Source organism: Palaemon carinicauda, chromosome 9 (assembly GCF_036898095.1).
Source record: "Palaemon carinicauda isolate YSFRI2023 chromosome 9, ASM3689809v2, whole genome shotgun sequence".
In the NCBI taxonomy this organism is placed as follows: domain Eukaryota; kingdom Metazoa; phylum Arthropoda; class Malacostraca; order Decapoda; family Palaemonidae; genus Palaemon; species Palaemon carinicauda.
Genome location: NC_090733.1, coordinates 120,626,413 through 120,641,004, shown reverse-complemented (window position 1 = coordinate 120,641,004; position 14,592 = coordinate 120,626,413). Strand labels below are relative to the sequence as shown.

General features: G+C 41.0%; 1 protein-coding gene across 1 annotated transcript in view; it reads left to right on the top strand.

Annotated features, from left to right (window-relative positions):
- The window catches only part of beag (IC cytokine homolog beag), a 61,997-nt gene extending 52,490 nt beyond the window's left edge, over nucleotides 1–9,507 (top strand). Inside the window, exons 11-12 of the mRNA XM_068380356.1 lie at nucleotides 963–1,213; nucleotides 9,130–9,507. Of these exons, the coding sequence (XP_068236457.1) occupies nucleotides 963–1,213; nucleotides 9,130–9,157 (279 nt within the window). The 3' untranslated portion in view covers nucleotides 9,158–9,507. The remainder of the gene's footprint in view (nucleotides 1–962; nucleotides 1,214–9,129) is intronic.
- The last annotated feature ends 5,085 nt before the right edge of the window (nucleotides 9,508–14,592 follow it).

Genomic DNA, 14,592 nt, shown 5'->3' with positions numbered 1-14,592 from the left:
ATAGCTGGCGTATCCCTCCATAGAATTCTGTCGGGCAACGGAGTTGACAGCTACATGATTATCGGGTAAGTTTAATATTGAAAACTAGGGAACTGGTGATTACTTTCAGCACACCTATTTAGATGATTTGCCAGTATATCATCAAAACCTTTTGACAAAGGAAAAATACCGTTTGGATCTACACCTCCATAAGCATCAAGGTCCATCAAGAGTGTTTTAATTTTGTGGGACTGAGAAGCCAAACTATTTAGTTTAGTCTCAGGAAAAAAGGAATGAGGAAGATTGAGTTTCTCAATACTTTACTTACTGTCAAATGCATCAGCCAAAATAGTTACCTTATCCTCTGGACAGTGAGTGACAGAGCCATATGATTTAAGTAAAGAAAGAACTGTTAAGTCTACACCAAAGAGTGCAGATTTGAAGGTAGCCCACAAGGCTTTTTTTAAGAACTAAATACTTTGGCATACCATAAGAGAGTATAAATTATTTCTATGAACTTCCCCTGATATTATTTCTTAGAAATTTTGTTAGTATTGTTGAAGTATTTTGAAATTTGTCAGAGTTTTAGTAAAAATTTCCCATTATACATTGCTTTGTAAATGTTTCATCTTTTTTATGTTTAAGGCTATGATATTTTTAGTGTGGAATATAAAAAATTAAACCCAGGTCCTTCAAAAATAAACACTAAAATGAAGTAATTATGCATATTGTAATTAGTTCTCTTATCAGAGAAGAATTTTTTCATTAGGTTCTTCTGTTGTTATGTATCATCTTTACATTTGGATTCACTAGTTCTACTTTTTTCTATGGTTTTGAAAATTTAATTGGGAATTAGGGAGAATATTTTGACTACATGGTCTCATATAAATAGTAAGTAACTTCTTTATCTTGGAAAAAGTGTAAGGTATTTTCAATTATAGAGCAGTCTTAGTAAACTATATGTATATCACCTTGAATTACAGGGAAACAAAAAGGGTCCAGTGGGTCGCTGGGATTTCGATACACAGGAAGAGTACAGTGATTACATGAATCAGCGAGAGGCCATGCCAAAAGCTGCTTTCCAGTATGGTGTGAAAATGGCCGATGGTCGAAAGACACGTCGCATAGGTGGAAATAAGGAGAAGGATCGCAATGCTGAACTGAACCGGGAATGGCAACAAATTCAGCAGATTCTCAAGAGGCGCAAAGATAACGATGGAGTAGCCGGAGTTCCGTAAGTTTTGATTTAGAATTTCAGTTTCCTTGGTATAAGATTTTTATCATATTTTTGTGTAGCCAATGTACTGTCTGCAGACATGGCACTCTTAGATTTTATTTAGGAAGTGCAGTAGCATTTGCTATCAACTCAATAAAGGAATTTATTATAAAGTATTAAGGAGCAAGAAAAGTAAGATTGTGCCAATTGGTAATGTTATGAAAGGGTAACATTTGCCTAAGTATCCCATCTAAATTTAGTGGAAAATTGGTTCCCGATTTTCATTCTGACGAGAACTTCTATGGGTGTCCATCATTTTGGGCTCAAAAATGCTGTACTTGTACAGTCAATATTTGTATTCACTTGTCTCATCAGTGGTTAAAGATTGTTAGCTCAGGTGTACGGAATAAGAATGCATGCTCTGGTTTTAGTGGGGTAAATAAAAGTAATAGAATTTTTTAGTTTTTTCCCTTTCATTACTGTAGTTGTTTACCATTTTTCATAGCATAAGGTAGTTCTAGAGAAAAACTATGAACCCTCACTTCCCCATTCAGTAATTGGATTATGAATGAACTGCCAGTGCAGAAAACTTCCATACCATTAGCCTTTTCATATACTTTACTTATAAAAAAGACTTATCACTTGCACACGCTATTATCTTAGGCACCTTGAACTGTTTACTTCAATCTTGTAGGCTCTCTTTTGTTTCTTGGATATTAAGGTATTTCCTTTTTAATAAGCCTTTCATGCCATCTATTCAGACCTTTCTATATTTTTATGTCTGTTTTCTTTATACTTTATGAATTCCCAATGCTTTTCACTGTGCTATTGTTTCATTTACCAAATCTCAGAATACTGGTCCATTTTTTCTCTTGCATCAATCTTTTTGCTGCTTCTAAATATATCCACATTATTCTCCCATGCAATTCTTCTTACTCCAAATCTAAAAATACTAAACAAATATTTCATCATAAACAACTTCAACCTTTACTCTTTCATTTGTATTCAGCATCTATATTTAATGTCTGTTAGTGAGGTTGGGTTCAACAGTCCTAGCTTTACCAATTCAGGGACATACAGTACCTCTCTTATCATACCATCAGCCATTATATTTACTCCTAAATACCTAATATGGATCAACTGCTTACATTCTTCCAAATTCAGTATCAACGATTATTGTGTCTACTTACTCACAAAACCTTTCAACCAATTAAGATAGTTTGTAGTTTTTATTAACTGCATCTACAAACATCAAATATTCTACAGTCCTTTCTCTTCATAACTCCAGTCATAAAGATATTGAACAGTCATGGGTACATGACACACCTGTCTCAAATCCCATTTTACACCAAACCAGCTGCTCTTTTTCATATGTTTCTAAGAAAAAGGAAATTTTCAATATTAAACTTAGCCGGTGATTATATAGGCTGCAACTCTGTTGCTCGACAGAAAACTCTACGTTCAAAATACGCCAGCGATCGCTATGCAGGTAGGGGGTGTACATCAACAGCGCCATCTGTCTAGCAGGTACTCAGTACTCAATGTAAACACAGAACCAATTTTCTCTCTGTCGGGCTACCGGCAAGACCTACTAATACGCTGTTACTAACTGGATTTGTTTTCACAACTATTTGGTGAAGTACACTATTCTAGTTTTGAGCTTTCGCTATGCAGGTGTTTTATCTTCATCTCAAAACTTGAACTCGTTTTGGATAGATTTAATTAGGGTGACAAAGAGAGTATGGACTCTCTTTCACTTTTAAATGGCCGACCCTTCCCTTAGACGGAAGTGTGTTTAGGTTTTTAGTAATTTTGCTTAACACGTTATAGATCTATATATTTTATATCTCTCCGCCTTAATTAGGCCTCTTCGGTTAACTTTCCATTTATTATAAACATATAAAGATAATTTTTATGTTTTGTTTATATGCGACCTTTCCTGATAGTAGGCGGTCCTAACTTGGAACCGAAGTTAATCAATGTTGAGCCCGTTATATCGTATTTAGCCTTTTAAGAATTTAAAACTTTTTAAATTTAATGTTTTATGAAAGAATTTCTTTGATAGTCTTCGTACTGTTTTCAAAGATGAACTAACGTTTAGTTTTTTAGACTACGCAGTTGTTGACGTTCAGGACGTTCAACATGCGCTCTATCGTTACGATAGAGAGAGAGTGTATCACGGTTTCACTTTGCAGTAAGAGTAAATCGATTCTGACGTTTTGTTCATTCTTTCTTAGCTTTAATGTTTTAAATTCTAAATTAAAGGAACTTTTTATTGGAAAACCTTTCAGTTTTTTTCCTTTAGTCAAATAACATGTTTTTTTTGACGATATATAATTGGGCTCTTCTCTTAGGTGCGAAATCAAGAGAGAAAGAGAGAGAGAGATAGAGACGGAGGGAGAGAGAGGAGAGAAAACGTTCCGTTCAAGTGGGTAACGTTGTTCTCGCGTTACTCTCGTCCCAAGTCGCTGTACGGGGAAGAAGGTAAAACGTTTCTAGGGTTTTATTCTTGTCCCCAGGCTATGTGCGGTGAGAGATTGTAAACGTAGTTTATTTGAACTAGTGTTTAGTCTCTTTCCCAGCCACTGAAATTTTTATCTTTATATATGTTTTCTGGTTTTTGCTAGTATTAATGAGCTGCATTATACGACTGATTTCGCAATTACTACCTTTTAAATTAGGGTAGAATTGCGTGTTTCAGGTAGAAATCAGTAAAAGTTTCGATTTCAGTGAAATAAGTGCAAAACAGAAAATCAAAGTGATAAAGTGATATGCGCAAAGTGTTACAGTGTTGCGTCCGAGGGTTCGTCTGTTCGTGCCTGTCGTTCACCTAGTCCGGGACCTCTTGCAAGCTCCCAAGCCCAGGGGAGAAGTAATGTCGAACGACTTATGGGTTCGTCAGGCCTTGATCAACGAACAGACGTTTCCCTCCGTGGTTTCGGGCGTATCTACCCAAGATCGCCCCACCCACACAAAGACGAGAGAGCCCATTTATTTCTCGTCTGCGGAAGAGGTTTCTCGTAAGAAACCATGGACCAAGGTCTCGCAGCTTATTAAGCGCAAGTCGGTCCCTTCCGCGCAAGTCCAACGGCCCAGTTGTAGCCACTGGGTCAGTTCGGACTCGCTGCAGTCTTCCGACGACTGCTCACCTCCTAAGAGAGGCAAAGCGGTACCGCTTCAGGCAGTCACACCGTCTGTTGCCGCACCTGCTCCTGTAGACCCTAAGTGGTCTTTGCTGCAGACCATGCAGTCTCAGTTAACGTCATTGATGCAGGACTTTCGTGCGGAGAAGGTTGACACTGCACCAACCTCTAGCCTACAACCAACCACGGTTGTGCGTCCTGTGGACGCTGAGGCGACCTTCTGCCGCACTCCAGCTGAGAGAGTCCCGCCACCCATGCGTTCCAGTGTACCCTGCCAGCCGCATGTTGACGTTCAGTAACGCACGGAACCTTCCGTTGACGTTCGCGAGGTACAACAACAGTCTAAGTTGTTTTGTTTTGACGCGGTGCGTCAACCTCCGCATTCTAGAGTTGTTTTGACTGCTCAGTATAGACAGTCAAAGCAGTCTCGAGTGAACACTGTATGTCCTCACGCACCTGTTGTGGTTGACAGTTCAGTTGTTGACAGTTCACAGACTGTCAAGCAGTTACATGACGTTGCCTTCTGGTCTGCTACTAATGCACCAGTGAGAGACTCACTGAGGTAACCTAGCTTTTATCGGACAAGGTTCCTGTAGCTGAGAAAGTGCTGTTCTCCCTCCTACTGATATTCCCTTGAGGACTCTGTCATTTGGAGAGGAGCCTTAAGCTGCTTAGCCTCCTATGGACTTTAATTAAATCATGATGATTTTTTAAGGATCTTCGTCCGGATCTTGTAACTGCTGCTCCTCGTTCGCCTAAACGTCAGAACTTACACTAGGCCTAGCTACTTCGAAGCCGTTGTTTTTAAGCTAGTGCTCTCTCGCTCTCCTAGAGAGCGTTACGTTGGCTAGGCGACTGGTTTTTGCACCAGGAGGAGTTTTAGGGATACAGCCTTTGATTTCCCTTCTTTTAAACTGGCTTATAGAGCGAGAGTCTGATAGGACACGAGAGAAGTTCTCGGCTTGGGAGTTCATGCCTCTGCCCAGATAGACTTCTCAATTCTGGTAGACTCGCCCTGGCGCCTAGCCAGGAGACGCTCCAAGTTGTTTACAGGTCAACTTCTCAACTTTTGTCGAGCCTTTGAAGTTTTGCTGTACTATTATGTCACACATAACAAGGCTTTCAGGGATGGTAAATGGTTCCGCCTCAGTCGCTAACCCCGTCTGTTGCCACACCTGCTCCCGTAGACCCTAAAGGGCTTTGCTGCAAGACATGCAGTCCAAGCTTGTGTCCTTGATAGAGGACTTAAATGCGGAGAAGAACCTTCTGGCCAACAACCTTCCAACCAGTTGGTTGTGCGCCCTGTTGACGCTGAGGTAACCTACTCGCGTCTGCCAGTTGAGGTGGTTCCTCCTTCTGGCCAACAACCTTCCAACCGGTCGGTTGTGCGCCCTGTTGACGCTGAGGTAACCTACTCGCGTCTGCCAGTTGAGGTGGTTCCTCCACCGATGCGACCCAGTGTGGGTCGCCAGTCGCACGTTGACGTTAAGCGACGCTCGGAGGTGGTTGTTGACGTTCAGGACGTTCAACAACCAGCAGAGGTGACTTGTTGTGACGCAGTGCGTCAACCTCAGCAACCCGGTAGGGTGTTGACTGCACAACCCAGACAGTCTAGACAGTTTCGGGTTGACGCTGTACTTCCTCGCGCACCCATGGTTGTTGACAGTTCACAGACTGTGCAGCAGTTCCATGATATTGCGTCCGGCTCCGTCACGCATCCACCAGTGCGACCGGATTCAGCGAGTCAGACGTTGCCCACTCCGTTGCCGTTTCCTCATCAGTTTCGGATGAGGAACCCTCTGATGAGGATGTTGCTGAACAAGACGATCAGCCCCCAGCCCTGCTATCCATCCAGAAGATGCTGAAGAAGGAACGCTGCCCAGTCAGGCTGTGGATGAGTCTGGTAGGGACACTGTCATCCGTGGATCAATTTGTGTCACTAGGAAGACTACACCTCCGTCCTCTTCTATACCATCTAGCTTTTCACTGGAAAAAGGACAAGACGCTAGAAGCGGTCTCGATCCCGGTTTCCGGAAAGATAAAGTCTTGTCTGACTTGGTGAAAGGACTATATCAACCTTAGAGAGGGTCTTCCCCTGACTGTTCAGACTCCCAACCACGTTCTCTTCTCGGACGCATCGGACGTAGGCTGGGGTGCGACATTAGACGGTCGGGAATGCTCGGGATTATGGAACTCGAGTCAAAGGACAATGCATTTCAACTGCAAGGAGCTACTGGCAGTAAGTCTGACCTGGAAAAGCTTCAGGTCTCTCCTTCAAGGCAAAGTGGTGGAGGTGAACTCGGACAACACCACGGCTTTGGCGTACATCTCCAAGCAAGGAGGGACCTACTCTCGGACATTGTACGAGATCGCAAGGGACCTCCTCACCTGGTCAAAAGGTCTAGACATACAGTATCACTAGTAACGAGGTTCATCCAAGGCAACTTGAATGTCATGGCAGATTGTCTCAGTCGGAAGGGACTAATAATTCCAACAGAATGGACCCTCCACAAGGATGTATGCTAGAGACTTTGGGCCACCTGGGGCCAGCCAACCATAGATCTCTTCGCAACCTCGATGACCAAGAGGCTTCCAATATTTTGTTCACCAATCCCGGACCCAGCAGCAGTTCATATAGATGCCTTTCTACTAGATTGGTCACATCTAGATCTATATGCATTCCCTCCGTTCAAGATTGTCAACAAGGTACTGCAGAAGTTCGCCTCTCACGAAGGGACAAGGTTGACGCTAGTTGCTTCCCTCTGGCCCGCGAGAGAATGGTTCACCGAGGTACTTCGATGGCTAGTAGACGTTCCCAGAACACTTCCCCTAAGGGTGGACCTTCTACGTCAGCCACGCGTAAAGAATGTACACCAAGCCCTCCACGCTCTTCGTCTGATTGCCTTCAGACTATCGAAAGACTCTCGAGAGCTAGAGGCTTTTCGAAGGAGGCAACCAGAGCGATTGCTAGAGCAAGGAGAACATCCACCCTTAGAGTCTACCAATCGAAGTGGGAAATCTTCCGAAACTGGTGCAAGTCAGTATCCGTATCCTCGACCAGTACCTCTGTAACTCAAATAGCTGACTTCCTCTTATATCTGAGGAAAGAACGATCTCTTTCAGCTCCCACTATCAAGGGTTACAGAAGCATGTTGGCATCAGTCTTCTGTCACAGAGGCTTAGATCTTTCCAACAATAAAGATCTACAGGACCTCCTCAAGTCTTTTGAGACCACGAAGGAGCGTCGTTTGGTTACACCTGGTTGGAATTTAGACGTGGTACTAAGATTCCTTATGTCAGACAGGTTCGAACCGCTACAATCAGCCTCCCTGAAAGATCTCACCTTAAAGACTCTTTTCCTGGTATGCTTAGCCACAGCTAAAAGAGTCAGTGAGATTCATGCCTTCAGCAAGAACATCGGATTCTCATCCGAAACGGCTACATGTTCTACAACTTGGTTTTCTAGCCAAACACGAGCTGCCTTCTCGGCCTGGCCAATATCGTTCGATATTCCAATCTTATCGTATGGTTGGTAATGAACTAGAAAGAGTCTTATGTCCTGTAAGAGCTCTTAAGTTCTATTTAAAAACCTTTACGAGGCCCGTCTGAAGCTTTATGGTGTTCAGTTAAGAAACCATCTTTGCCTATGTCAAAGAATGCTTTATCCTATTTTATCAGACTGTTAATACGAGAAGCTCATTCCCATCTGAATGAGGAAGACCAAGCTTTGCTGAAGGTAAGGACACACGAAGTTAGAGCTGTCGCAACTTCCGTGGCCTTTAAACAAAATAGATCTCTGCAAAGTATAATCGACGCAACCTATTGGAAAAGCAAGTCAGTGTTCGCGTCTTTTTATCTTAAGAATGTCCAGTCTCTTTACGAGAACTGCTACACTCTGGGACCATTCGTAGCAACGAGTGCAGTAGTGGGTGAGGGCTCAACCACTACAATTCCCTAATTCCATAACCTTTTTAATCTTTCTCTTGAAATGTTTTATTATTGTTTTTGGGTTGTCCGGAAGGCTAAGAAGCCTTTCGCATCCTACTTGATTTGGCGGGTGGTCAAAGTCATTTCTTGAGAAGCGCCTAGATTAGAGGTTTTGATGAGGTCCTGTTGTATGGGTTGCAACCCTTGATACTTCAGATCCTAGGGGTCGCTCAGCATCCTAAGAGGATCGCGAGGCTCCGTAAGGAAGACGTACTTAAAAAGGCAGAGTAATTGTTCAAGTCGACTTCCTTACCAGGTACTTATTTATTTTATATTTGTTATTTTGAATAACTGCTAAAATGAAATACAAAATACTTAGCTCATAATAATGTAAACAAGTAATGCTGGTCTCTACCCACCCCCCTGGGTGTGAATCAGCCTATATAATCACCGGCTAAGTTTAATATTGAAAAATGTTATTTTTATTAATAAAATAAATTTTTGAATATACTTACCCGGTGATTATATATTAAGGACCCTCCCTTCCTCCCCAATAGAGACCCAGTGGACTGAGGAGAAAATTGGTTCTGTGTTTACATTGAGTACTGAGTACCTGCTAGACAGATGGCGCTGTTGATGTACACCCCCTACCTGCATAGCGATCGCTGGCGTATTTTGAACGTAGAGTTTTCTGTCGAGCAACAGAGTTGCAGCCTATATAATCACCGGGTAAGTATATTCAAAAATTTATTTTATTAATAAAAATAACATTTTGGGGGAATTTTGTCCTTACTATTTGATACATAAATTTTGCCATTATCTTTAGGATTATACCTAGTATAAATCTATTTTATTGTTTTTCAGGGAGAAAGCACCAAGATATGACTACTAATGTTTTCTTGATAATATTGGTCTCAGTAGATTTTGAGCCTAAGAAAAGCAAGTTGATGTGGCAATAAAGTAAGTTTAGATTTAGTTCTCATTGAAATCAAAGGGATTTGTATTCAAGTTGAGATAACTAGTGCCCCTAATTTCAAGTACTGTAGTTGTTATTTGGTACTAAGCTGGGGTTTAAAGGATAATTAACAAAAGTCAGTCAAGAGACTTGCATTGCATGGTAGGTATACCTTGTGACATCATAAAATGAAATCTTAATTCTTATGTTTTGTATGTTCATTTGGAAGAGCGAATTAGATAATATCTTTAACGAATTGTACCATAAATGAAGGCTTCTATAAAAGATTACTTACTTTAATTTCCCTGTCCATTTTTATGAAATTAAAAGTATTTAATCTTATAAAAAGAAGAATTTATTCAATAGGAATTGAAAATACATTTCTTTGTATTTATTGTATTTAAACAGATTGAATAACCAGTTGGTTAAATTGATTTCCCACAAGCTAATACCTGTATAGTAATTATGTCTGTAAAGCATTGTTGTATACTTTGAATAAAAATATAGATTAAAGGGATTGTTGCATTATTAATTTAGATAGTTTTTAGTTTATCAGATTTATGAAGCAACATATTGTAGTGTATTTTGAGACAACTAATAAACATTTTACTGTACAGTATTTTATATTTTGGTTGGAATAGATTAGAAGTGTTTGGTATTTATCCTTATGGATTATTATATTTTCATTAGATTCTTGACTTGGACCAGCTTTCTTCAAAGTTACCTGGACAAGCATTTTGCTAGAATATCGTTTAACATGAGTATTGTGGGAAAACATAGATTATAAAATTTATCATATTTCTATTTACTCTTTATCATCACCATGTCTTTAATTTCTATGTTATATAGAAGTAGTTTTTATTGTGACACTTATTTAGAAGTAGATTATATTCATTTATGTTCACCTCTTTTGTCAGCACAAGTCTATTAATTTTGTAAGATTTTGTGTAGCTAAAATGTATATTTATTACTAAATAAAGGGTGAATACTGTATAATGTTGAAATGTCATTTTTATTGAAATTATTGTTCTGTGGTAGTTGTATGTAAAGTTTAGACAGTAAATCCTTACAAAGTTATGTCCCATGAGATTAGGACATTTCAATTATCAGGGGTTTCTGTATCTTATAGTGTCCTAAGAAGTCCTTGCATGTAAGAATGTTACGACTTTAGAGACTAACAATGTTTGGTGAATTATATATGCAATCTCGTAGATCATGTGATCTATCAAATTTGATTTCTTATACTGTAAATAATTTCATCAAACATTATATCCAATGTATTGTGTAAATTCTATTTCCCTTGAATACTAGCCTGGGTTACCAAATAGCCTGTCTTTTTTTTATCTAAACTTCTGCCCTCCTTTCCACAACACCTATCTAAAGCATGTGCAGTACAGTACTGTATAGGTATTTGAGCAAAAAACTTTGAAGAGGGTCTTGCAAAAAATTAATTGGTTCTTACATAAAATACAAACTACATTCTTTATAAAGGGAGAAAATAACAGCACTAGCTGACATACAGCTATAAAACTATGAATGAGGTGTCAACCGTCCAAATCACTCACTCACTCATACCTTCTCCACGTAGATCTCAGCCGTGGTCAGAGACAGACGTCTCCTTCCACCTTCTTAACTGGTGGTGGTGGCAAATGAAACTTTTACTCTTGGTTTTGTTCCCGGTAGGACACATTAGCATCTCGAGAATATTGTCCTTGAGTTGGAGACATAATTATATCATGACTTTTTTAACTCTATAGGTTGTTTAAGGTGAACACTCGCCTTCACCGCCCTAGAATTAGACTTCTCTGAAGTCTTAGGATCAGAGAACCTCTAGAGAGGAAGTAGGTTCCGTCTGTGTACGCTGATGCGTCAGCGGCCACATGCGAGCAAAAATTGTCTTTACAAGTGCTGTTAATTCAATGTTTTCAGCTTTGTATTTTTGGAAACGGTTGGATCGCAGCTCTAAAAATGAAAGTTTTCCATTCACCTGAGTTTTGCTTAATGCAAGCGATCTCTGGATTGTGATGCCAAAGGTGAACGCTAGCCTTTCATCAGAGAGGTTTGCTGGAAACAAGTGATCTCTCATTGCCTCACGACTCTGGCTCATATGCGATTTGGGGTCGCAACGCAATTCAGGCTCTCAGGTAGCTCGGATTGCAGTGGCAAAAGGGAAAGCCTTTCAGAGTATTGCTTGAAACAAGCTATCTCAGCACTTCGCAAACAGCTTGGATCGCAGTGCCAAAGGTGAAAACTATCTTTTCACCAGAGAGTTTGGCTTGAAGCAAGTGATCTCTCAACCCTGTGTGATCCAGTCTCGCAATGGGATTCAAGATCACAGCATGATCAAGGCTCACAGCAAGCCTGAATCATGCAGCTGTGTCTGCTCTTGTCCATCTGGGTTGCTAGGCCCCGAACTTTTGTGAAGTAGTAAGGAATTTAGAATAAGTGGTTTATTACTGGTGTGCACAGGCATCACTAGAGCCTTAAAGGTCAAGGCTCTGTTTTCTTATCGAGAAGCCTATGTGCTAACTATAGCTAATTATATGCTTGCGTACACATTTTAAGAGAGTGTTTATGGAAACAAATTCCTTTGAGAGCTTGAGTCTCTGCCGCAAGGCAAGAGATGAAGTTCTCAGAGGATTAGACATTTTCCTACTAATTTCTATCTCTTGTAAAATTACAATAAAATTTCTGGTTACCTTTTAAAGGATCTGAAATTATTCAGACGACTTGACTCTGGGATTCAGAATTCTGTTGTTTTGAAGTAATACAAATTGCTTTAGATTTGCAACATTTCTCTTTTTCATGAATGCACGATTTCAACTATTTTAGAGAAAGCAACAACCATTTTTTGATTCACTAGCCTTCCCAGAGTAAAGAAACATTAGTACACTCTAGTACAGTGGTAACGTGGTCGCCTAGCATGACATGGCAGCAAATCGATCCCACATCAGGATCGTTTTCCTTTTTTATCTGTTTCATCACTTGCATTCAGCTTTCTTGGAAAGCTTTATGCATAGATGCTTTTGCATGAGCTTTTGTTCATGCAATAAAATTACCTGCCTGAAGAAGGTTTTTAGTCACCTGATGACGATCTAACGAAAGAAATGAGAAAGTTTTCTCTTGTTCAAACACAGTCTTTAAGAGTGTTTGGTAGGAGTTTCAATGGCTACTCCCACTGTTCTTTTGTCTTCCATGGGAAGAAATAATTTAAATCAGTCCTCTATTCAAGACGAAGAAATCTACAACAGTTGAGCACTTTTGTGTTTTCTCTATCAACAATCCTTGACTGCAATTGTTGGTTTTACTGTTCTTGCGCTTGGTAAGCAAACTTTGAAACAACACCCTGATGCAAGTAGCTTGGAACATTTTCTCGCAACTGACATCGAAACAATTTTGGGACGATCCACCTATGCTTGTTAATCGCTAATTTATTTTCACGATTTCTTGTTGGTCAGTAGCTCCTGTTCTCTAGCTTGCTTTCCCAGAGAGCTAGACTAGATGAACTACTGTTGGTTCACACGTTCTTAAGAGAACAGTGCGACATCGTAAACATTCGCAAGTTGCAGCTCTTTGCTCAAGTGGCTGTCTGTGACCGATCACTCTCATGTTCGCTATTGGTTACATTCTTGTTAGCTACTCTTGATGAGTCATATTTTCATGTTTGCCCAGGGAGTAACACTTCTAACTCCATTTTGTTTCCAGCAAATACCGGTTAGTTAGTGAGTAAAGGTGGAGGATTCCTACATATATAGGCACACTCTCAGAACGGTCACTTGGGTGCCCATCTAGCCTTTGACATGTCGTCCTTTGCTGGTTAACCTGGAGGACCCAACATTTTTGCCTTCCTTTGTCAGCTCAGTCTAAGGCTGTAGACTGACTCTGGACCAAAAGGAGTTAGGCTAATGCCCCCTGTCAGCAGCAGATCTTCTTGCATCCAAGGTTTTGTGGATTAGTGCTCACAAGAGTGCTTCACCTGCATGCTCTTCTCTCAGAGCAAGTTTGCTTGCTGAGCTACCTCATCATAAGGATAGACACTCTTATCCTCATCCCTCTTGAGCTAAACATGCCTTTGGGTACTTTAGCAACACTCGGCAGGTTGCTCGTGAGCGCCAGTGAGGCTTTTCATCGCTCAGTCACTCCTTGAATTGTCATGTACGCTTGCCACTTAGTTTACCTAGTTGGGTTAGAAGGGTGGCACAACGTCTGCTTGTACTGTCAGCCCAACTATCTGTATTGCGTTCACACTATTTATCTCCCAGGTAGAAAACAAAACACAGGTTTGCACACCTGGGTAAACCTCGTTCACGCTCCAGTGTGACTGGTTGGCAGAGCGCTCTAGTTCTCCGGAGCTCACAGCTTTCACGGGAGCCTTCTGCTACCCAGTGCTTGTCACTATGGTCTTAAGAGACTCCACAAGTCTCCAAGTTGACTCGCCAGATAAGCTTGCTATCCGTTTCAAAGGAGTTTCAATCTGCACAGAAGATTTTCCATTCTTGGATGGTAGACTTCCGGGTGTCAGCAGCCTCTCGGGTGTTCACCTGAATGTTCACCCTAGTTCAGCTTGGGGCACACAACAACGGTGTTCGTGTTTTCGCTTATCTACATGATTGGCTAGTCCTGACAGACTTGATGGAGACCCTTCTCGAACATCGAGCCATGCTTCTCAAGTGGTGCCATGATCTGGAGGTCATGGTAAAATTCAAGTAGTCCTCTTTGGAACCCAAGCAGAACTTGGTACATCTTGGAATGCAGATAGACATGAGGGAAAGTCTTCCCATTATAGGTAAGAATTGCTAGATTCAAGGAAGTGGCTCATCAGTTACTGATGCGAAGCTCGCTACAGGTCCATCTGTAACAGTGTCTACTGCATCGCCTGGCCTCGTTAGAGCATCTAGTGCCCAACCGTTGCCCTTGCCTGCTGTCACTTCATTAGTAGCTGAAAACCCTATTGGTCTCTGGGCTGGAATGTTCATTCCAGTGGGATCAAATTGGAAGAAGGATCTTAATTGGTGGGTCCTGGTTACAAACCATCTCAGAAGGGTAGAACTTTTTCCCTTTCCCGATTTCATGCTCTTCACCGATGCATCAAAAGAAAAGTGCAGGTGCTCACCTGCTGCAGCACATGGCCTTTGGGATATAATCATAGTCTGACCGGCTATTGTCATATGAACCTCCTGGAGTTGAAAGCAATTTACCGTGTACTTCAAATTTTCTAACAGCTCCTTTCAGATTATTCAGTAGTGTTGATGAGGGACAACATGAGTGTAGGACCTTATCCAAACCATCAAGGAGGTTTTATTTCACAGCAACTAGCCATTGAAATCCTGTGATGGATAGAGGACAATGTAATCTCCCTGTCAGCCTGGTTC